General features: G+C 40.3%; 1 protein-coding gene across 4 annotated transcripts in view; it reads right to left on the reverse strand.

Annotated features, from left to right (window-relative positions):
* The window catches only part of LOC308078757 (patatin-like phospholipase domain-containing protein 7), a 51,003-nt gene extending 26,904 nt beyond the window's left edge, over positions 1 to 24,099 (reverse strand). For 2 of the 4 annotated variants that reach the window (XM_080420094.1, XM_080420096.1), the window contains exons 1-22: positions 23,963 to 24,099; positions 22,886 to 22,942; positions 22,413 to 22,487; positions 20,208 to 20,295; positions 19,538 to 19,620; positions 18,633 to 18,724; positions 18,387 to 18,527; positions 18,136 to 18,295; positions 15,668 to 15,748; positions 14,710 to 14,838; positions 14,352 to 14,432; positions 13,537 to 13,666; positions 12,713 to 12,768; positions 12,143 to 12,298; positions 11,177 to 11,254; positions 9,659 to 9,864; positions 8,706 to 8,837; positions 8,414 to 8,537; positions 5,501 to 5,614; positions 4,608 to 4,674; positions 2,587 to 2,650; positions 1,848 to 2,016 (exon numbers count right to left, since the gene is read on the reverse strand). In XM_080420094.1, coding sequence (XP_080276220.1) covers positions 1,848 to 2,016; positions 2,587 to 2,650; positions 4,608 to 4,674; positions 5,501 to 5,614; positions 8,414 to 8,537; positions 8,706 to 8,837; positions 9,659 to 9,864; positions 11,177 to 11,254; positions 12,143 to 12,298; positions 12,713 to 12,768; positions 13,537 to 13,666; positions 14,352 to 14,432; positions 14,710 to 14,838; positions 15,668 to 15,748; positions 18,136 to 18,295; positions 18,387 to 18,527; positions 18,633 to 18,724; positions 19,538 to 19,620; positions 20,208 to 20,295; positions 22,413 to 22,487; positions 22,886 to 22,933 — 2,274 coding nt within the window. In that variant the 5' untranslated portion in view covers positions 22,934 to 22,942; positions 23,963 to 24,099. Of the gene's footprint in view, positions 1 to 1,847; positions 2,017 to 2,586; positions 2,651 to 4,607; positions 4,675 to 5,500; positions 5,615 to 8,413; positions 8,538 to 8,705; positions 8,838 to 9,658; positions 9,865 to 11,176; positions 11,255 to 12,142; positions 12,299 to 12,712; positions 12,769 to 13,536; positions 13,667 to 14,351; positions 14,433 to 14,709; positions 14,839 to 15,667; positions 15,749 to 18,135; positions 18,296 to 18,386; positions 18,528 to 18,632; positions 18,725 to 19,537; positions 19,621 to 20,207; positions 20,296 to 22,412; positions 22,488 to 22,885; positions 22,943 to 23,962 lie in introns of those variants that run through there. The other 2 variants (XM_080420095.1, XM_080420097.1) reach the window with 2 other exon arrangements.
* Positions 24,100 to 25,114: the final 1,015 nt, after the last annotated feature.

Here is a 25,114-nt window from a genome sequence, read left to right on the forward strand (position 1 = left end):
CCATGTCTGCCTATTTTGGCAGCTCTCCTTGTTCGTAAAATTCCATGTTGCATTTCAAGGGCAAGCACTGGCCTAGCAAGCTCATACAGTCTATGGCCAGCATTACATCAAACCCGATTCATATTTATCTCTACCAGGCCGAAGGCAAAGGGGGAGATTATATTTTTGCTTCGTCTGTCTGTTCTGTCCGGGGTTCATCTGGTTTGTCTGTCCATGGATAATTTCACAAACTGCTGGACCGATCAGCACCAAATCATAGGCCAAGGAAGGTTTCTTTGTATTATATATATATATATATATATTTTTTTTAAATATTTACCTGTAATTTCATAATGGAAGTCAAAAGGGGTTGGATCAGGCTGAAACCTTGCCCAAGTCATAAATCCTAGATAACAGACATCATAGACTGGCCACACTTCACCCCTGTCCGTGGCTAAATTTGTAAATCCCAAGCCTGAAGGCAAAGGTCTCTTTGTATGTCCGGGGCTAATCTCAATCGATTTTTTCCCGGGGCTAATCTCACTCACAAACTGCTGGACCGATCAGCGCCAAATTACTTGGACGTCTAAGCTGCCAGTAGACCAATTAAGTTGTTTTCACATAGTATACTGTATATTCATTGTATAAAAAGAAAAACTATGAGCAATGAAATATAGTGACAAGGGGATTTCAAACAATGATTCTAAAAAAAGAGATGACTGACGACATAGACTGGCTACACTTCCTAGTGGAGATACAGTATGTGCTTCACAAGCCTGGGTAAAACACTGGGTGCATTTTTATGACTTACTGATGAGCTCAGCCTACTCTCAGTCATACTGTCTCCAGTAGCGTTAGGCTAGTGTGTAGCATAGCGACACGGTTCCCTGTAGTAATAGACCCCTTAACAGACGAAATATGTTTTATTGGATCCGAGCACTTGATACATTGTTTTTTGTATTGTCCCTGTCAAATAAGCATTAAAAACAATATATATATATATATTAAAAACAAATTATAATAATAATATTCGAATATCTGCCAATTTTTAAGACCAATATTCAAATATCATTTCTGAGGAAAGTTACCAGCCCTACTACCCAGGGCCCTCAAACTTTGCAACGCAGTCATAGCCAATTAGAATGGGATCCGACTCAAACTGTCTATCTTGATCACATTACCCCAGAGATAATGTGTACCGATTTGTGTGAGTTTTGGACAAAATCTGTAGGAGTAATAGCAAAAAGTGTGTTTTGAAGAAAACTCACTATGGAAGAAAACGTAATCTGCCATACCAATTTGGATGAGGTTTGGTCAAAATCGACAAGAGTACTAGCAAAAACTGTTTTGCAAAGAAAACGTTAATATTGTCAAGTGGAAATGGGCGTGGCCTATTTGGGTAGTTGCGGAATTCATTTTGATTGTATGACCTACGGTTCAAGAGTTGTAGGCCAAAACGTGAATCGGCCTGATATAGCACCACCATGAGGCCAAACAATTTAGGGTGGCATTTCTTCCTTGGCCTAGTGGGAATGTGCGTGCAAAGTTTCACAGCAATCGGACGCTGCGTTTGAGGCCACTCAAACTTTAGTGGCCAATCAGGATGGAATATGAAAAGGGAGTGTGCATGCGCAGTTTCACGCCGATCGGGATTGGCTGTACACGGATGGACGGATGGACGGACGGACGGACGGACGGACGGACGGACGGACGGACGGACGGACGGGGGCAAAAACATAGTCTTGGCCCACGCCTTCGGCCTGGCTGGCGGAGACAACAATTACGTTTGCAGGCTATAATTGAGAGTGTAATGTCACCCTGCACTTATGCAGAATGGTCCACATCTTAGATGACATTTCCACACCCACCTGCCCCACTGCAGGGTCCTGCTCCCCCAGTCCCACGATGATGATGCAGTCTGCCTGGCGGATGCAACGCTGGGTCCAAGGGGTCAAAGTGTAGTCTGTCTGGTAGAGGACAATACGATGGATGTCCTCCTGTTGGCCAAGCCAGCTGGACAGACGGTACTCATGCACACTGAGGATCAGGGGACAGGGGAGTAGCACTTAGCTTGGCAGCATTGGGTCAGTTTTGTAGTGATACAAGTAACGAAACTTGAACTCAATTTGATGAGTGGCTGAGAAACAAAGACAAAAAGACAGAGACAAAAAAGGGAGAGAGAGAGACTAGAATTGACAGAGAAAGATAAGGAAGCAGACAGAGATAAGACGGAGAGATAAAGTGACAGAGAGAGTGAAAGACAGAAACTGATGAAGAGAGACAAAGTAGAAAACTCTGAGAGAAAGACACCAGGATAGATGAAAGATAAGGACAACAATGGAGATATGAAGGAGAGATAAAGAGAGAGAAAGCCAGAGTGAAACACAGAAACAGATGAAGAGAAGCTAGAGCCATTATAAAATCGACAGAAGCACAGCCAGCAGAAAATATGAGACTTTAACCTGGCATATTTTAGGCTATTTGAGGTCCAACACTATCACTCAAGTTTGACTTTTGGGGCAAAGCTGACGACAAATGAATGTTAAATCGCCTACACGCTATTGAATGTCTGCTTTGTACAGTAGTTACAATGCACATCATACACACCTGTCAAGAGCAGCTACACCAAGACGTTGTTTGATGGAATCACTGGTCAGTAAAAGAGTTGGACCTGTACATGACCAAAGAAGCCATTTTGGTTACAAAAGCGACCACATTTACATGAGATCTATTTGTGCTCCAGTCTTTTATTAAGTAGGGAAAACGGAGGTAAACCAAACAGTTGCACAAAATGCCTGCTAACTAAAGTACTCAAACAATGGCCTTGACCTCAGAATGCTGAAACCATCTTGTTCAAGGCGCCTTAGTAGTGAAATCCTACAGTTTTAATAAAAATCAGACCTGCAAATGAAGGTGGTACAGCAATGATAAGAAAATATTAACAGACTCAAATTATAGTAACGGTGACCTTGACATTGGGTGCAGAATGCTGAAACAGCAACATTTTTTACAGTAACAAAATAACAAATCGCTGTTGGATGCGTCGCTGTGTGTGTGTGTATGAGGTGTCAAGTCAATAGTTTACAATAAGTGCATTCAACATAGGTAGGGAACGAAACTACTAATCACCAGAAGTCTTAAGTGCATTTCCTGCAAAAACAAGCAACCAAGAGTATACCTAGCGCTAAGGTAAAAGTGCAATATATCAGCTACCTACTTTCTTAAACAGATGAGACAAAATAGCAAAATCAAATGAGCAAGAGCTAAAACAAATAAGTGTATCGACTAAACAAGATCCAATAAAACAATACAAAAATAAAACAAGAGTTCGTACACACTTTTTTTAAAATATAGTATGTTTGGTGGCGACGACCACACATTTTTTGTACACATTTTGTGCCAGAGGTTTATTAACTCATTGAGTGCCATTCACGCGTTTCACGTGTTTTACGGCTATGGTGCAACGTGCCAATCACGTGTTTCACGTGTTTTTGAAAAAAATAGTAAAAAAAAAACAGAACCCAAGATATCATTATCTGAAGATTTGCAGCTCCATCCACGCCTTGTTTAACTTATAACTGAAAAAGGCTGTATCTCGCTTCCTAAGCACTTTTTTTTTACTTAAAAAAAAAAAAAAAAAAACGTACTGGCCAGAACTAGCCAGAAACAATTCAGGCACTCAATGAGTTAAAACAGGGTACATCTAGTGCTGGCATTCTTACCGTTTACGTTTTTTTTCCAAAGGTTTATCTCCAAAATTGGAATTAGGTGATTTGACCAACATTTGAGGATCCAGTGGAGTTAGGTTTAGTCAAAAGCACTTTTTAATAATTTTCATTCGCTCAATATTTGTAAAACCCACACACAGACGTAGGAAAAACATTTTTTTAAAAAAAGGAAAAACATTAGAAAAATGGAGATTGTTGGTTTCTGCCCGACAGCGACGATAAACTAAATCCCCTTTCTAAATTGGGAGGAGAATGGCCTGAGGATATATAGTCCCAGATCAGCCTCTTCAAACTTGAAACGGATCGTAAAAGTGAAGTTAAATCTGAGCAGGGAGCACCAGGGCAAACAGTAAACACAAGGACACTGGCCGAATATATGCCGCAACTCCACCCCCAGTGACAGGCAAGGAGACAAATAATGAATCAAATACAAGTATCACAATAATAACCGCATCTATATGTGTGTGTGTGTGTGTGTGTGTGTGTGTGTGTGTGTGTGTGTGTGTGTGTGTGTGTGTGTGTGTGTGTGCACGTCTTCAGATACAGGCAGCACTGTCACAGTGGACAGGTTGGAGGCTTGGTTCCCCGCATCCCACTTGCTGCCTGGGGTGTGAAGGGCCAGGCTACGAGCTGAGCAGTACAGGACATAGAACAGTGGTTCTCAAACTTTTTCATGTCAAGGACCCCCAAAATGATATGTATTTGGCCGCATGTAGATTGTTGGACAGTAGGCTGTGATACCTGACAATGAAGGAAACCTAGGCATGTGTGGGCAATTCTAAAAATCACAAGATTCTCCAGCTTGTTGTTGGTAAGCAGACACACGTGCGCATACACACACACACACACACACACACACACACACACACACACACACACACACACACACACACACTGTACCTGTCAGAGGGCCATTGACCTGCTGGAGGATCTTCTGTCCCAGTAAATGAATCAACCTTGTGACAACCTGGAACAAACCGTTTTTTCAAATTTTATGTTGATATTGATGGATGCGGTCCCTGTTCTGAGCATTTCCTTATAGGCGGAAATTTGCACACACAAAAAATGTCCACGTCCTTACTTTATCTTTCACCGTACGCCAGTGTTGCACAGCGAAAATAGCAGATCATTTATTTCCGCACGACATCATCATATGCAATTAAGTAATAATTCAGGCCTACGGTAGTAAAGCTTGGGAACGCATTGAGGGAGATGCCGCCGAGTAGGGCTGTCACAATTACAAATTTAAGTTGACGATGAATTGTCACACTAATTTTGCGATTAAAGATTTAAGGGGCGCCCGCTTTCTTTAAAAAAATAAATAGTGTAGGCCTACATTTAATTGTGTTTTTGGCATTGAACATTGGAACGTATGAATAAAAAATACATTTCTGTTTGCCTCGTAATCAAAAAAGTGCACAGGGCAGATATGACAAACAACTGAAATAAACAAAGAAATTACTGACATTTATTAATTTCATACAAAAAAAAGGTAAAAATAGCTAAAATAGCTGATCTACAAGCTTACGAAGTGACGCGTTGTAAGCTTGTAGATCCGTCATGTCTGCTATATTATGTATGAACATTTCTTGAACATGGAAACGATTATGACAAAATAATTACGATTATCTAAAATAACTGCGATTATCTCAAATAATTGCGATTAGACGAGTATGTAATAACAGGCCTACCCCAGAGTTCCACAAAAACAGGCAACATAATGTTAAACACAATAACTATGAAATGAAATCATGTTCAGATAGACCATGCATTGCATATAGCCTACAGCCTACCTGAGGGAACTTCCTTTTGATTGAGCTGAGAGCCCCTTCTGGTAGCTTGGCCAGCTCAGAGTCACGTACAGCATGCACTGTGGTTGCCCTGTTCTGATGAGTCAAGGCCTCCACCTGGACAGCGACACAACACACACGTTCACTTCAGGAGAACGGTCACTGTCGACTTAACCCATTTAGACCCGAGAAAGAATCGGTGTCATTTTTAGATTTCTTTGGCTATTCAAAAATAGCAGATATACAAGCTCATAGCGTGGCACCGAGTGCCGTGCTACGAGCTTGTAGATCTGCTATTTTTTTAAAGTCGTGAAAATGTGTGCAAATCTTTGAATATAGATATTCTTTTTTTAAAGCGAACATTTTTAACTCAAATCTTTGCTTCTGGGGGGGTCCCTAGAACTAAACATTTTGAGATGGGAGTCCGCAGGCCACATACATATCATTTTAGGGGTCCTTGTTGACATGAAAAAAAGTTTGAGATCTGCTATTTTTGAATAGCCAAAGAAATCTTAAAATGACACAGATGCGTTCCCGGATTGACCCATTAAGACCTGAGGCCGATTCTACAAATGCCTTCTAAATCAGTAGTTTTCCCACTTTCAAGATTTTTAATTGAATCAAGCCATTATTGAATCTATTTTTGAATAGCCAAGGCAAAAAATCTAAAATGACAGTCACAGAAGCTTTCCCAGTTTTAATGGGTTAACAGAGTAGTGCATTAGATTTATATAAATATTTTAGTTGTGCTTTCAAGTTATAAGATTTTAGTTATGCTGCTGTTATTTAGCAATAACTTTTTAGTTCAAAGTGCAGTATATTGTTATCAATGAATATTTAAGTTGTGGATCTCAACTTGAGTTACACGTTTGCATATCATAATTTTTTTTTTACTTTTTAAGAGTTGGCATAATGGCAGGTGAATGTTGAAAGTAAAAGTAGAGAGTAAAAAAGTGAAATTGGTATTGAAAGAATATAGCCTTTTTCTATTCTTAGAACCACCCACGACAGTAATCTACTGGCCCTGTTATATGAAATCTATATCTCACTCTGGCCCATATCTCTATCTAATCATCCAGGTGATGATGACGTCCACGTAGGGGAGCTAAATCTGTCTCACAGTGCCAGCCAACCTTATAAGCATCTTATTTCCCACCGTCACAGACTCTGTAACTAAGGTTATACTCCCCAGGTAACAGTAACCATGGCATCCATCCACCCAGTATTATTAGAAGCGTAGGCATCATTGCAGAGACGCTGACATCAGCCAATTACAAAGTGGGTGAAAGTGGTAAAATTACTTTGAAGATAAATAAAGGAGAGGGATGATACCAGAAGTAAGGCGAGGGATACCAGAAGTAAGGTGTTTATCCACCAGGATGGAGGAATGAAAACTGTGCACTAAAGCATACTAACGACCATTATCTACAGTAATTTGTATTCCATCCTCGTTTTATGAAAACAAATGTATTTATGAATACTTTTATGTGATCCTCTCTAAGGACCAAATGTGCAAGTGTATGGCTCTTTTACAGTAAGGTTGTTTCATAGCATACTGTAAATATACCTGTGCAGAAGATTATTGAGAGTGCAGAGAAAAATATATACCTGCGCAGAAGATTATTGAGAGTGCAGAGAAAAGATATCTAAGTAGAGAACAGATGTGCTGACTCTGGCCTTTTCGGGAGTGCTGACAAACTCAAACACGCGTTTCCCAGTCCTAATTAAATTCAATAATTGATGTGTTCAGGATAAATTAATGATAGTTGCCATTTAGCTGTCAGATGGCATTCTCATTTGATTGGGGAATGCTCTCTCAGACTATTACACCAACCTTAACAATATCAAACCTGTGACAAATCCTAAAATTATACTTCTCTAACCTAGTGCCTAAACACAACAATTGTTTTATTTTATATCTAAACATACCCATGTGTCTGTACATTAGTTTTTTATCCCTAGTGGGAAACAAAACTAGGATAATTGGCGCAACCATTACATCTCAAGGCCTAACAAAGGAACCTGGGTGCAATGATTTCTAATCTATAACCATGTGATCAGTTGGGGACAGGGTTGTGATCAGCTGATTGGCTGATGGGTCACTAGGACCAGTACCGGTCAATCAGAGCACCCGACAGCTGAATAACATCCGTAGGCTGAATATCCACTACCTAAATTAATAGCTTCTCTGAAATATAAACGTGTTGGAGCAGTTCTTACTAAGATAAAACAGTTCAATTTGGGTAAATGCCCCGTGTACTGCACTGTTGCATCTTGGTTCAGGTGATGGCAGGGAAAGTTAGATGAGGAAAAAAACTTTTTTGGGGCTTACAAGTAGCCCTTTGCTTGCTTATACTGTACCAGTGTTTTCGCCTGTTTTAGTCCACCCAATGACTACAAATCAAATAATACGTCACATTAATACCAACTTTGTGCCAAAGCATACCATAGTGTAGTCTATCAGTTATTTTCTAGATTATTTTACATAATACATTTTTGTTTACACCAGTTGGCAAGCAGTGTGGACAAAATACGGTAGGCCCTTTGGATGACATCAAACCATCACGCCAAGGACCATGATAGGTCTATTCAATTCAGACAATTAGCTCAACACCAGACTGAATTCGTGAAAATTGTTGCAATGTACGAGAAGCCGAACAAAAGTAGATTTTACTCTTACAGTACCTGTACACAAGACATAACAAAATTAAGAACCTTGAACCTTGTAGCAGTAATAAATGCCCCCTCCTCTCCAGGCTAGATTTGAATTGAGCACAACCTGAAGACCTGTCCAGATATTACAAGCAGTTGAATGAGGTAATCTGTTTGGTACACAAAAACTACATGCTCCTCACCAGGCATCATACTTATATGAGAAAACTTGCCCCTTGTCAATGTCATCTTGGTCCTCCTTACCACTCCAATGAGGTCACCACGACCATATTCTCCCGTTAGCTCCTTTTTACCATCCTCCTTCATAATAACAGAGCGCAGACGACCACTCAGCACTATGAATGTACTGTCTGACTTCTCCTCCTGCCTGAGACACATACACACAAACAAACATCCCTTACAACAATGCACACACAAACAAACATCACTTACAACAATGCACAAAACTGCAAACAAGTTCATACAGAAAATTGCATTTTAACGAGCAAGCTGCAGGTCACTTTAAGAAAAAAAGAAAATCAGTAGACAACAATACCTGTAAACAGCCCTACCAGCTTCCACAGCCATCCAGTCCAGAGCAAAATCAATTTGTCTGACAAAGGAAGACATTCTCCTCACCACTGTATGTGCTACATTCAACACAACAGTGGGCTCCACACGCATGATCCTGTGAAGTAAATACAAGCACATGAATGCAAGCATGCACACACACACACACACACACACACACACACACACACACACACACTGCAACTGGGCTGCAACTATCGATTATCTTTTTTGTGATTTTCTACAAAATTTTGAGTAGCCAATAATTTTTTTACCCCCTTTTTCTCCCCAATTTAGTAATTATGGCAATTGATTCCTCCCCACACACGTCTGTGTTGTCACTGCTGTTGTATCCTACTGACTCACCTGCCAGTGAGGAGCCCCCACCGGGAGGACGTAGAGCCTTCGTCCTACTCCTCCCGCCCAACACTCCCTGCTGACAGGTGCCGCCCCAGCCCCTAGGAGTACATGCAATGACCAATATCACCCTACCCATCCGGCTTCCCTCCCCCAAACACGGGCCAATTGTGTTGGCATGGACGCCCGACAAAGACGGTTGCACCACGGTGGATTCGAACCCACAACCTCCGTGGGAGGAGAAGTGCAGTTAAAACACATATTGTTTTTATTAGCCACTTAGGCGTTTTATACTTTGTCTCACAATGGTGTTATTTTCACCTATAAAGACATGCCCAAACTTGGGATCAACTATTAATCGATTAATGTATTAAAATGTCGATTACAAACATGCACCCATACACAAATATGATTCAGTTAACAACTGCTACTACAAGTAAGTAAGTTGGCCTCAGCTGCCAAAACATTCAAACAAAACAAGTTCATGAACGCTGTGCTGTCTACTCTATGCCTTCAGCGTGGGAACACAGTTGTTATGCCTGTGAGTTTATACTGATGTGATGCATTGCTGTGTCAACTGACTCATAGAAGTGAGTCTTGGAGATGGCGAGGAAGCTGCAGTCTCGGAGTGCTCGGACAGTGAAGATCAGCGGTTCTCCCGTCAAGACAGCCAGCTGACCCACCAGCTCCCCTGGGTGGGTCACGAACAGGCACGTCTCCTCCTCACGGTCTATCATCCGCTGGTACACGTGCAGCAGGCCAGAGATCACAAAGTGGATGCTCACCTCCTGATGAACCAAGAGGAGAGATTCTTTAAACATAGTGTGTAATTATAATATAAATTCAGTAAAGTCACACGTTTGTCTCTGTGGCTTCAGTTTGCAAATGACCTGTCTGTGTTGGTGTGTGTGTGTGTGTGTGTGTGTGTGTGTGTGTGTGTGTGTGTGTGTGTGTGTGTGTGCAGTGTTGCATTGCTGAATTGGAACGTGGTTGCACTCTATTTTAATGACGTCACGTCGCTTAACACCTACACTATAGGTCACACAATGGACAATTCATATGCATCTAGGCTCATTCCTATGTTAATTCACCTGGTGTGAGTTGGGAGCCTTTGTAAACTTTGTTGAGGTGTGAATTTAAAGTTGTTTTTAATCTATGCATGTGCCTGCGCGTGCTCCTGACCTGTTCAAATAGGTTCTTGCACGGCGTGCAAGGCCGACCCATGAGCAATGCAACCCTGTGTGTGTGTGTGTGCGTGTGCGTGTGCGTGCGTAAACAACTTGTTGGAAGTCAATGTACACTGGAAAAACAAGATTCCAAATCACACAAAAATGTGCATTACTTGACAATGTCACAGCCCCTTGGTTGCAAAAAAAGAATGTATAAAGGAATGCACACACCTGTTTTACTGAGGTGCTGATCAGTTTTGTGGGTCTAATAGACTGAAGGAAAAGATAAGCCAGCCTCGACACAATTTACTGCTACAACCTGTGTGTGGGTGTGTTACTTTCGATCATAACCAAAGGCCATGGCATCTAGAAGAGAGTTTGTATGTATGTACTGTATGTCCCGTAAAGTAGACCAATCACAGCCTACACCGCTATTTGACTACACTGCTATTTACAACAACTGACATAATCAAACACAGCATGAACAGTCTGCACAACCAACCCCTCCCCCCCAGTGAATCTCTGTTACACCAACACTGTTCATGTGAAGCACTTTGTTATTATTGGTAAAGTATTTATGACGCTATTTCCATTTGGTCAAATGAACTATAAACCGTCACCACACTAGGACACGCACACAAGAAGCGAGTCTGTATAATGCAGCTTCACCACTGAACAGCACATTGTGATTTGTGTGGCTTCTTTCACAAACTGCACATAGTAACTTATAGTACTAGTATCAACAGCTAAAAATTGGGCAGAGAAGCCACGCCGTTATTAGATGATATGTCTTGCATGGCCACGCACTCAGTCAGGTAATGACTTTCATTTTAAGAGAAAGAGAATATCACAGCCTGAGCACAACTTTGCAAAATGGATGAATACCACTGAACTGAGAAAAGAGTGTGTAGCTGTAGGGTTATTTTCTAACCTGGTCTCCTTCACGAGCCACCACAGACCCTGCTTTGACCTGGTGAAGAGTCACTCTGCCCTCCAGCAGATTGGGGTCCTGCAAGGGAGAACAAAGTTAACAGATATCATTCAGTAGACTCCTGGAACACTGCGGAACCACCACGTATTGATGGCCATCAACAACAACAAACAACCCACACGTACACCGACTGTTGCAAATCACGTAATGTAGCTGGGTAGGATATACTGTATGTATGGTATATGAATATACATTGTGATCGTACTATTCCTTCTTGTAAAGGGGATATTCTAAAATCTCCAGAGCTATCTCCTAAAGATATAGGGATGAAAACCCAAGATCTTGGAATGGTAATTATTATATCGTTGCCGTCAGGCAGAAACCTTGTATCTCTATATTTTAACCGTTTATGTTTTTCGTAAATTAATGCCTTACTTCATCCTACAAGATTGTCATGCAAAAATAGCAAAAATAGCAATTCTACAAGCTCACAACGCTTTGCCTTTTCGACCCGTTGTGAACTTGTGGATCAGCTATTTTTGTTTCTTTCTTTCTTTACATTTTGAAATAAAAAAGTGGTAAAGTGTGTCTTTCTTTGGGTTTTATAAATATTGAAACAATGAAAAGTATTAACAAAAGCTTGTGACTAAATAATAATTACATTGGATCCATTGGTTCTTTTTTCCATTTCCTAAAAAGTAACACTTTTGGACATACAAGGTCTCCACCCGACAACGACGATATCATCATCACCACATGAAATATACTATAAACTTTGAATCTAAATGAATTCTTCCTTAACAAAACAGGACTTATAGTTTAATCAAAAATATTCATTTATAAGCTGATCACTGTAAACGTAATTCAGTATTCATTGTACATTAATAATCATCATCTTAATAAATGTATATTTTATATAATAAAATAAAATACCATTAAACATTATAGTTGACCCACGACACTCACCTGCAACTCAATGATGCCCAGCAGGTCTTTCTTAGCAGCCTGGAAGATGGCGCTGATCTTACTAGGGTGGACGGCGTCACAGCGCCCTCCACTGTCTGTGTAGTGTAACACAGCTGAGGGTGTGTGATGCATGGTCACGCTCTTCTTAAGAATGGACTGGTGGAGGAAGATGAGGAGAGAAACTGATCAACACTCCCAGGCAACTGGGTGGAAACTGGAAAAGTACAGTGTATAACTCTCAACTAGGTGATATGCCGTTGACGCCATATTTTTTACTTTTATTGGCATTTAGCAGTTATTGGGTTGTCATTGAGGGTTTATTGTGGCTAGGTTTTATGTGCCAATATGACTTATTTGTCATGCATGTCGTTTTAAATTGCAAAGAAAGGACAGAGTGGCAATCGAACAACTAAAGCAATGCCGTAATAAATAAACCGAATTACAGTGAACTCAATCATGTCTGATTGTGTTATCATCTAGTAAAAAATGAAAGTAAGGGGAAGCCACACAAAGCCAGTTGTGCATGCAGTGTAAAGCGGGTTCAGAACACAGGTTGCTGGGGGGTCTTACTTTGTGAATGACAGGGCTGGAGGGCAGCTCATCAATGGTGACTCTGGCTCTTTCACCTGTGACGCATGATGGACGAAGAGCATAGTGAGCATTAGAACTTTGTCCTTGTTTGAGGGTAGTTCATTCTGTGCTGGTCGATAAAAAACCAAACACACTCGGCCGACCCACCTGTGCCGTCGCCGGGCGCGGCGATGGAGCGTGTCTTCCTATACGAGTTTAAAGGACTGTCCTTACCACCATCTATTTAATTTGGAGTGAAGTCCAGCTAGTTCATAGTTGATCAGTGTGTGAATAAGCAGTATAAAACCATGCCTTTAACCACCTCAGCGACCCTATTCTGGGGGGAACATTCGCCAAAAATAGCAGATTTACAAGAGCTTGTAGATCGGCTATTTTCAGCGAAGAGATTTGATTTACAGTGAAAAAAAGTTGTAAGTCAGCTCAATTTAACTAAGATTAGAGGGTTTAAGTGGTTAAAAGTGCAACTTTTAACCCGAGTCCTGTCTGGAAAAACTCCCTTATCAGCCGGTGTTAAAAACGTGTTTTCCGTAGGCTTTCCAATGCCTTTGAGAGTAAGCTCACGTGACACCAAAAGCATAGTAAAGTGATATGTCAGATTTTCACATGTTCTACACCACACAAAAGAACGATTGGATTCACGTTAAGGCAACGTCAACACCTTCCAAGCATTGAAAAGTATACAGTACTGTATATGTTTTGAATATTTTCCAGGCTCCCTGTATAATGTACATGTGTGTCAAAGAGAGAATATAAAATGTATATTATTTGTGTTTTTATTATGTGCATTGCTGTGAGTGTAGCACCTGTCTCAGCGGGGGCCTCGGTGGTACCAGCAGAAGAGTCTTCCTGAAAGTGAGGCCGGCGGTTTATCTTGCCTGGACTGGCCTCTCCAACCACATTATTAACGTTTGACAAGGGCACCGCCTGACGCTCCTGTAAGTCAGATAATGACAATAAAACACATAATATATCACCACTTATTAACATTATGTGGTGGTGAGATGACATTGTTGTTGTTGTTGTTTTTTTTTGGGGGGGGGGGTCCAACAGGGTGGGGAGGGAGGGACGGAGGGACAGACAGACAGAGTCAAATAAATAAATTCATAACATTATTTGCCAGTTCAACCACTTTGAACCTGGCGTCACTATTCTGAGCTTGTCATTATTGTCAATTTTTCTAAAGTTTAAAAACAATTTCAAACATTTTATATCCCATCTACAACCTCACATCGAGTTTGTAGATCGTCTGAGCTGTGCATGGGGGGGTTAAGCCATTTCGCAATAAGGGGGTGGCTATGGCTATTTGGGGATCCTTGGCATGAAAAGGTTTGGGAACCGCTGACCTATAATTGTTCTCCATGTTAATCATTCTGAGCTTTATGACTCTTTATGGAGACAGAGTTATGATTGTCATGAAATTAATGTTGTGTGAAATTGGCTAGCTTGCTTGTGTATACACATAGGTGTCCATGCATGCATACATGCATGTGAATGTGCGTACATCGATCTATCCGTCTCTCTGACTGCATAGTGAATACAACATTTTCAGTTCTTGGGAATTACATCCCGTGTGCGTGAATGAGATAGAGAAGAGTGTATTGATGTAATTCCCGCCTACCGGATTGAAGAGCTCGGTTGTCAGGCCAAGGTAGTTATGCAACGCCAGGAAGGTGACTCTCTGGAGGCGCACCATGATTATCTGGAACACACACAAAGACAGCAATGCTTCAAAATGCTTTTCATCAAGTCTTTTAGGTGCAGGTGGTATGGCTGAGGTAGCTCTGAGGGAGTTTAAAAGCAGCCAATCAAATGGCTTTAAAAAATAAATCTTTACACAGGACAGGCTATTCAGTAGTACACAGTAAAATGGATCCAAAACCTCCGTGTTAATCTAACTGAGTGTAAAAAGGTTTTTACACAAAACACTCTAATAGTTAAATTAACACAGAGGATGTTCCTCGGTAGAGAGCCATTACCTGAATAACGCGTACAAGCGTCTCAGGGTATTTCTCAAACACCGACTGGAAAGCTGATGCAGGCAAACGCAAAATAGTGGAGCGAAAAGCAGCCCGTGCTGACACAGTCTTATACGGCGCTGGATATCCCTGTGTGGCAGGCAAAAGGAAAATGGTCATGATAGGCAATAAAGGAAAGAGTTGAGAAATTGGTAAAGGTGCCAATCTAACTCCAACTGTAGAATTGACCCGCTGTTTTATGAATTGGTTCATTGAATTAAAGACAGCTTTTGCCACCAAATTAATTCGCTAAACTACAACAATTATAGTAATATGTATAAAACTGTACTGTAAATGTATAAGAACCCACAATGTATTATTGCATATTAAAGGTTTAATGACATTCACTTTTACACCACATTCAAAGTCTTTGTCCTGGTCCTTCAAAAGTGTACAAAAAGTTTTAAGTGAAAATTCCATTCCAGTGATCCATGGCAGGTGTTTTTCTCTCACATTTCTAAAGCCTTTTCAACTGCAATGAAAAAAGAAATCTTTGCCTGCGGGTGTCGCTGGTGAGGGATTTTGCCTGTCAATCATCGCCTCTGCTCCGCCCCCCCCAAAGGAAAGGATAGGGGAGGGGAGGGGCGAGGAGGAGAGTGGGCGGGATTAATCGACTGTGACCTCACTGTCGAAAGGCCAAGCTCAGATTACTTTTCAGCCTAATTATTCAGAAAACCCCAGACCACAGAAAATCCACTGAATGTTCTAAGTTCAGGTTTTTTGGGTGTAATTGAGGTCATAAAACCCCAAATAAAACATTGAAAATAAAAAAAGTGAAAATGAATGTCATGATACCTTTAAGTATAAGACTTCAGACTTGATTTCAGACTTGATAAAGCCAATCTGATTCCAATCTGGATAGGCCAAAAATCGGATGAGGACAGAGACAGGGCAGATGGAGGAAAGATAAGGAGCTCACGGTGATGATATCCAGAATACTGAGAAGGCTGTGGACACTGTCCCCAGGGAGAACATCCTTCACTACTGGCTCTGTGCCATCCTGCAACACATAACACACACAATATAGGACGTATATACATACAATAACATCCACTTCTTTTAATATATCCATGGTCCAGACACAAACCTTGTCATGAAGATTCAAGGCAAGCGTGTCAATGCATGCTTATAATGTGTGCACAGGAAAGAGAATGCGTTTGGATTTGCATTAGCATGCTTGATTTGCCATGTGGGATGTCCAAATGTCGATTGGAACGGTCTAAAGATTCATTTGGAACAGTCAAAGCACAAACAGCATTTACACGCATCCGTTGCCCTTGTCTAGGTGTGAGGGCGTTGTGAAGTAACATGACTCTGCCAGATGGAAGAAGCTGGTGGAGTCAGGTTAGTTGTGAAGGGCCATCATGGCAATTGCATCATCGGTGGATCTGTTTTGACGATATGCAAATAGCCACAAGTCCAGCGCCACGCTGGACCTGTGGCTATTTGCATATCGTCAAAAGGCAGCATGAACAAATTTAGTCCCTCAACAACCTCTCCAAGCATTTACTGACAATTGAGCCGAGGGTGACAGATCTCCAGTTGTTCAGACATGGAGTGCATGGGGACCCACAATGGTGGAAATCTTAAGATATCAAGGGTCTGGGAATCTGGTTGCTCTCAGACAGAATTGGTGTCCATGACCTAATAATAATTTGAATTTATATAGCGCTTTTCAAGAGACCCAAGGACGCCTTACAGTACATCAAAAAACAACTAGCTGCCAAAAGCCTGTGTAAACACGTGTCTCTTCAGTGCAGACTTAAAAGAGTCCTGTGTTGGCGTTTGGCGAATCTTCATGGGGAGAGAGTTGCAGAGGGTAGGCGGGGCTGCCACACTGAACGCTCTATCCCCGATGGTCCACCTATTGACCTGGGATGACGACAAGAGCACTGAAGACGCGCATTACCGAACATCGAAGTGACATTAGAAGTCAGAATATGCGCAGTCCAGTTGCCACTCATTTTATGCAAGCTGGCCATAGTGTATCTGCTTTAAGATACATTGATTGATTGATGTAGTTTATTTAGTAAGACATGAGAATAGTACATAACAGTACATGGAAGTACAAATTCACAATACAAGGTCTACTAAACTGGAACTCTCATTAAGCACGCAGCTATGAGAACCCCAACAACACAAATCATGATGACATATAAGAGGCAGACAGATATACACACTACTATACAGAATGTCATACAATCAGCTTTCAGGTTACTGGTATGAAGAGAGAAAAATATATATATATACAAAAGAGGAAAATGAAGGAGGGGGGGGGGTAGGTTAAGACTTAGACAGGGGCCATTTTCGAATTGCAGCCTCCTGAAGGTGTATCTTTAGGGCAGTTTTGAAAGTGAGTAGGGTTTTACACTCCTTTAGGTAGGGCATTCCACATTTTTGATGAATAGCATGAGAACGAGTTCATTCCCTTAGTTGAGCCAAATCTGGGTTGAACATGATTTGTGGAGCTGCCTCTGGTGTTATGATCATGGACTTCATTAACATTTTCATTTTCATTCTCCATTGGATTGGAGAAGGTAGATAAACCACATAGGCGAGGAGATTGGGAGTCTCTCCTACTTAAAAGGGAGTCTTTTTGGATTTATGAACTAAAAACCCTAAAACCTTTTGGTATGAATTTGGACTTGTATTGTGTGTATTGTATTGTGTGTGTATATAGCCTATGTATCTTTATATTGTATGTAACTTTGATTGTATATGTTTTGGTGTATTTGATATGTTTTTAACCTATTGTTCAGAAGTATGGCCCCTTATCATTTTGTTCTTTTGGAGTGGAATCTCACATGGAGAACTGCAGGCTACCTATTGGTTTATTAACTGATTGAGTGATGACACCCACTGACTCTGACCTCCTTAAGGTTTGTAACTTGATGATACCCTGCATGGGCGAAACGTTGTTGTTTGGTTAAAATAATAATAAAAAAGACGGGAGAGCAGATCATGTGCGGACATTCCTTTTTTCTTCACTTGATTATTTTTGGGCCCAGCACCGAGTTTAAAGAAACTGTGGGGATGTGCATATCCTACCCCTTTTTCCACCTATTGACCTCACATTTCTTTCAATTTAACAATGCCATTCATTGGTCAATCATACATTATGAGCTGGCATAAGAATGTTTCTGCAGTTCTGTAGCTGTCTTTTTTTCTTTTCTACAAACAAAGATCAAAGTTATGGTTACATATTTTAGGGTAAAAGAGTACAATTTGTTTGTTCTGGTTCTCCTCAGACATTGCAGCATAATGGGTGTTCCCCGAGTTAGTTTTGCTTTTTTCTGGCCTGATCAATCAGTTATATTCATAATTGGCCAGGTGAATTTACTTCTATACATTAGAAGTAAATTAGCAAGGAGCCTATCATGTACCTACATTCTCATGGATGCAGAGTTCAAGTCGTCCATCCTGAACAACGTAGATGCTGTCGTCATCTTCTCCAGGCCTGAACAGCCCCTCCCCCTCCTGTAGCTCTATAACGATCATGTGACGACACAGCTCTAGGAACAGAGGCTTCTCAAAGTGACCCAGGACCCTGAAAGTAGAGTATAACATTTAGAAAATGCAAGTTTCATTGTCTTTCTTTCTCACATATACACACACACGCACACAAACCAGTGCATTACCTGACATTTTTGAGCATGTAGAGAACCTCAGAGGGCAAGTTGGAACTCTGCACATCAAACTCTGTGAGGTCAGCTTCCAATAGGGAAGGAGGGGGCTCCTTGGGCTGCAAGGTGGGAGGGTCCTTACGAATTCTAAGAATTCTGTTAGACAGGCAAACAAACAAAAGTAAATCCACAAATGTCATTACTAAATAAATAGAGCTCCATGGATGCACGCACATACACACACGTAATAAAATATCATACTTGTGCGCTATGCTGAGAACTTTGGTTCTTTTCCGTATGCGCTGTGGTGTTTTGGAGACTGAGGTGGAAGGCGTAGATGACAGGGTCTGGACCTGAGACCGGGAAAAGTAAAGTTAAAACGTTTCGCCGTTTTCAATACTGACAAAAAAAAAATACCGTAAATTTCGGACTATAAGCCGCGACTTTTTTTCCCATTTTTCGACCCTGCGGCTTATATAACGGTGCGGCTTATCTATGGATTTTTACAGCTAACGGCCACTAGGGGACCTCCTAAATCTATGGATTTTACACCTGCGGCTTATAGTCCAGTGCGGCTTATATATGTACAAATCATTCAATTTAGCTGCTGCGGCTTATACTCAGGTGCGGCTTATACTCAGGTGCGGCTTATAGTGCGAAAATTACGGTAAGTGTGTCTCGTGGCAGTTGAAATAAATCAAGTTAGAAATATTGACGGAAGCTATTCAAGATGGGTTTAACTACATGAACCCTAGCTTCCCAATTCTGGGGGAAAACATTGTGACGCGTAGTGAGCTTGTAGAGCGATATTTGGTGTAGACCAAAATACTAGCGGACCTGTTATAGAGCCCTGGAAGTCAACTAAGTATACAGGATTTAAGTGGTTAAAAAGGTAAATGTGTTATCAAGTACATACCTCCTTAAATTAAATGTTAAACTCTGCACCTGGTGCAGTTTTTGCTTTAGGCATAAAAGATTGACGACTGATGACATAACACATTTTTTGTCTTGAAATATTCAAACTAACACCACTGACAACGTGCTACTAAAGAGACCTACTTGTAACATACCAAAGGAATGGGTTATACACATTGAAGATGCACGCCATGACTGTGGGAAATGTGTATGTTTGTGTCCACGAGTGAGTGAGTGAATATTAAAATAACCTTTCGCATTATCTTCCTCCCATAAAAGAGCACTTTATCCCTCTTTCTGAAGCGATAGTGAGGTTCACCAGCCCGGTGTACACCTTGACACACAAAAGAGAAAAAAACAGTTAAACTTCTTACATTCTGATCCAACTTAAGGGTACATTCTTAAGCAGCTTAGAGAAACGACAGGTCACCCTCAAATGAACCATATCAATCTCAGAAGAAAGTAAAAACAAAAAAATAATAGGTATTATGTACAATGAGCCAATCATTGCAGCAAAATAAGCCTGGCAGGTTGAAGCATCAAAACCGATGACAGATCCTGTTTCATGCTTAAAGGGGTTTATTCATAAGAAAGGAAACTTGCCAATTAACTCTCTCAGTGCCACACAATGAGATATCCCGAGTTTTTTCTGAATGCCCTCAAGGCCAAAACGAGAAATCCCGAGTTTAAAAAAAAAAGATATCATTATCTGAAGATTTGCAGCTCCATCCACTCTTTGTTTAACTTATAACTGAAAAAGGATGTATCTCGCTTCCTAAGCACTTTTTTTTTACTTTGAAAAAAAATTAAAAATTGCTGGCACAGTATGAACATATTTTTTTATTTCATTGGCACTGAGAGAGTTAAACAGAAACATACATATTTTCCTGCATTACGTAGCGCAGGAAGAACATAACTCACTGGTCAGATTGTATCTTCTGTACAGGAAAAGCACCACAATACCAATCAGAGACACTGCAACAGCAGCCCCAATCAGTACGCCGGTGAGCTGTAAAGGGTGATTTATAAGGCAGACAAGAGCACAGCAATAAGAATATTTACACATTGAAAATTATGCAAGCTGAATCAAAGGACATAGCAGAAAGGGCCCTGCTTCAGTACTCTTGAAATTAATAGTTCCTTACAGACTTAAAACAACAAATACATTTTAAATAAAAACAAGATAATCAAAGTTCATAAAAGCTGAAAAGTTGAGAATTTAAAAAACATGAGCACCCCATGGCAAGCAGGTGTCCAATTTGTTTGTTAAAATGATCAATTCCAACAAGGGAATCTGGCTTCAAATCTTTTTGAAGTATATTTCAAGAGAATGGTGCAGCATAGCTGAAAGCATGTTTCCCCAATTCAGTTCTCACAGTGGGAACATGATATGAGATATCTGTGCGTGTAAGTGCGTGCATGTAATGATAATATATCTGTGATAATACTTAACCCATTAAGACCTGTGGCCGATTCTACAAAGCCTTCCAAATCAGTAGTTCTCACACTTTCAATATTTTTCAAAAATGTTCAAAAATAGCGGATGTACAAGCTTGCAGCTTGTATATCTGCTATTTTTTAATAGCCAACTCAAAATTCTAAAATGACACAAATGCTTTCCCAGTTTTAAGCATAAGAGGGACACATTCACCAAAAATAAATAAAATATGAAAAAAATAGAAAGACTGGTGGTAAAGTTGGGAAAAAACAAAAACAAAGTCTGTTTGTTTCAAGGAAGTTTAGGCCAATCAAAAGGTCTGCACAAAAACATGGTCTAAATGAGGTTTGGTCACATTCTTGAATTACATTAACGTTACATGTTTTTGGTCTTACGTGTGACTTTAAGACCAAAATGGCTGCCGTGTGAGCACAGTCAATAAAAGATATTCGATGCTTAGAAGCTTGCTTCCTTCCTTTGTCACTGCAAAATGTGATATGTGAATATTTTAAGCTTTCTGTACCATCACTTGTACTTAAAACGTCACATTTCATGTTGTGTCAAGGATTACATAGGTGAATTATTTTGGTGGGATCATATCTAATGCTTGAGAAGATAACAATCAGACATTACTACTTAAGATTACTTCTACTCGCTAAGAAGATAAGTCTCCCATGGCTACATTATGGAGGAGAAAGTTATGAATGGGTATACATGGCTTGGCTAAATGGTTCCCAATCTACTATAAAGATCAAGCTGTGTGTCTGTCTGTGCCCAAATATGGACATAGGATCTGTGCATGACTGTAGTTCCTTTTTTCAGAAGGTGGCATTCCCGTTTCCTGTTTTGGGTCAGTTTCTCATAGTTTCATTTGATTGGCTCAGCAGCAGATTTGAACTGGAAACGCACAATACCTTCATATGCGTTTCCTGGATACCAAACCTTAGCAAGCTGAGAGGGAGATGGAGAGGTGGCGGGAGGGAGAGCCTTATTACACCACGTAATAACCCAAAAAATGAGAATCTATTCACCCATGCAATAACCCGGGCCAATGCTGGGTACTGAAACCTAAACACATGAATCAGTGCAATAACAACAGCAATGTCGGGCAATGAAAACGCGGCGCGGCTTGTTATTTCACAAGATATAGTCAAACAATTCTCCTCAATTAAATATGAATACTGTGTTTTTTGTTATGTTTGTTTTCTCAGTATTTGTGGACAAATGTCACTATCCCCGTTTTTTACAATAGGAGCTATATAATGGACACTGAGAGGATGGTGAAATCCATGGACTCCATAAGATTTGTTTTCCTGTGTTGCATCTCTTAATGTACGACTGTAATGCATAATTGCACTTGATAAAAGGGAATAAAAAGAAGTTATAAAAAATGTAATACTTTGAAATTGAATGTGTTGCTGTCTGATGAAGTAAATTACTTTCATCTGTTACCACATCTGTTACAATACAGCTGTTCTGTTGCACTGACTTATCTCTCAAGAGTTGATCATGCATGTGTGTAAATATAATATCAAATAATTATTAAATAACAACATTAATTACAAAACAAAAATGTATATTGTAATAAAAAAAAAACATGTCTCAAAATGTGAGCCTCTGGGAAATTTGTAGAAACCTGCAGCCAGCAGTAATTGGCAGCAGTCAAGGTAGATTAGTTTATCTCATACCATGGTTGTCTGCATTCTCTCCTCCACAAACTGTAACACTCGTGCTCTAATGTCATTCCTGCTGTTCGCCAACATCTAAGAAGACAAATCAATAAGTATATTAATTATTATTAACATTACAGCAACATAATTATAATAATCATATAGTAAGACATCAGCAACTAAGATGTACCCATCTGTGACTGCAAACATTTACTTTAAGAAAAAACGTGTTTAAGAATGAATTAATATTAGATAATAATGAAATAATAAAAAGGATATAACACTATAAGTCATTACAAAAAGTCATTACAAAAGGTCAAAACAGACAAATAACAGAAAATGTGAGTATAATGTGCTGGTTCTCAAAGTGGATTCCAGGGACTCTCTGGGTTCTTTTAGGAGTTAAGTTGAGACCTTGACATTTTAAAGTTTGAGAACCATTGCTATATGCTATATCTATCTATATGTATGAACGTGCTGATGCTACTCACTGAAGTAGCCCAGCTGCACAGATCCCCATCTTCTCCCTTGCAATCCATCCTGTAAGCCTAAGTAATAATAAAAAATAAACATCTTTCAGCTTCCAACTGCGTGCAAAATGGCAAAAGTATGTTCACCATGTGATCTATCTAGGACATAGCTGGAGTGGACGCGGTGTATTTTCCAATAATTACATTACCCCGTATATACGAACGAGGACAACAGTAGGACAAGTAGAGCAGAATGGACACAAGTTGTCCCAACGATACGGATTAGGAAGGAACTACTGTAGCCTTGGGTCATAGATGTTTTTTTTATCAATGTTGACATTTTTTATTCTATGATAGTCTTGGGCTGCACCGCCCAGGGTGTCCTGGACTTTCACCAGTAAATCGCGTATTTCTCCGAACATCTACAAATGCACAATATAAGGTGCTTACCCGGTTGCCCCAAATGTTGACTCGACATTAGGAGTCTTTGTGCAATGTATTAGTCCGTATTTTTCAATAGCTATGTGTTTTAATCCCGTCTGTGCCTGAACGACATTACCCCCCCTCGTTTACTTCCTGTTTACATTATGTGTAATTCCGATTTTCACCGGATGCGCCCATTGAGGAATACAGGGAACTTCCGACAGAATCCGATACAGACGGGATTAAAACACTTCTTTATTGAAAAATACGGACTAATACAGTGCCCAAAGGTTTCGAATGCCGAGTTAACATCCGGGGCTACAGGGTCAGCACTTTATATGTTGGTTTTTTTGTACATGTACGGAGAAGTACGGGCTTTCCGCGCGTATGTCCAGTGACAATTGGGGGTGAAGCCCAAGACTATCATAGATAAGAAAGTAAAAGTCAGACTCGATACATATAGTCTTGATTCGAGGCTAGAACTACTGTAGAGTGCAGAATGAACTCCCCAGAAAGTAGGGCAAAGCAAATGTATGCAAGCAGATACAATTACAGTGTCATGAACACAGCTTGGCTAATTAGCTTGACGTTACTATATGGCATTTTAATAATAACAATTCAACTAAGTTAGCTACCTAAAGTTAGCAGGCTGCAAGTAAACATGATGTTAATTACCTACACACCCAACCGTAAATGATGTTGCACAGAGACGGACGACTAATGAACTACAATCAACTGCTGATGGAGCAGAGACGAGAGAAAGGCTAACAGGCTAATTGACAACTAACTTTTCTTGTGTTGACGGTGTCGCTTCACTTGTTTGGCTCCACCCATTTAACCATATGGACCAATGGCTGCTCTGGAATCTGCCGTTGCTGCGATACGGTACACCATTGTCAACCAATCATATGCGGCCAAAAGACAGCGTTGTCAAACAGTTCCTGTTTACACTGGGCCGCCCCCTTTCAGCCCCCTTTTCTGCATGATAAGGAGTAGACTTTTCCCTTTTGCATTTATACGACTTGATGAACTATGAATGAACAGATTAAACAAATGGAACCCAAAATCTGTGTTTCTTTACATAACAACGTATTTCAGGTATTCTCAAGCCTTCTTCTTACCATTTCAAAACTGTCAGCATTATATTCACCCATTCACACCATGGAGGAATACTGAAAACAATAAGACATGGCAATAATGAATAATCTGTTATGTTAACAGTAAATTAAAATGGATACATATGCACAGAAATTGTGTATGTCCATTTTGAACACCCACTCTTCAAGGACATTACTTTTCACCACAGGGTGGCGCTGCACGTTAACTTCATTTGGTTTATTTATTTATGTATTTATGTGTTTATGTATTTATTTATTCATGTATTTATTCATTCATTCATTTTAGGTAGTTTATCTGCACTATAACTATATACTACTGCCCTATGCCTATGAGTATATGATGGGCCATGCTGGTATAACAGGCAAACCCAGTAGGTGTATTGAACTGCTGCTCAAACTAAACTGTTTAAAAGTTAAACATTTAGCAGGAGGAGTCAGTGAATTGTCTAATGTTTAGTTGTGCACAGCACAGTCACATTAGCAGCCATTTTTACTCTTCATAATCAGAAGGTGCGAATATAATTGCACATTGTAACTAAGATAACTTTTTAGCCCCATGTGTTCAGTCATGTAGGCTACAGCTTGGTTTTATAGAATTGTTTTTTATGGCTTTCTTGTGAGCTCAATTCAACAAAGGTATTTATTATTACACAATGAGAGAAGCAAAAGTTGTGGCCTGGCTTTGTGAGGTCAGACTCCAACCCCAGCC

This window comes from Gymnoscopelus braueri (assembly GCF_963280865.1).
Source record: "Gymnoscopelus braueri genome assembly, chromosome: 22".
Taxonomy (NCBI): Eukaryota; Metazoa; Chordata; class Actinopteri; order Myctophiformes; family Myctophidae; genus Gymnoscopelus; species Gymnoscopelus braueri.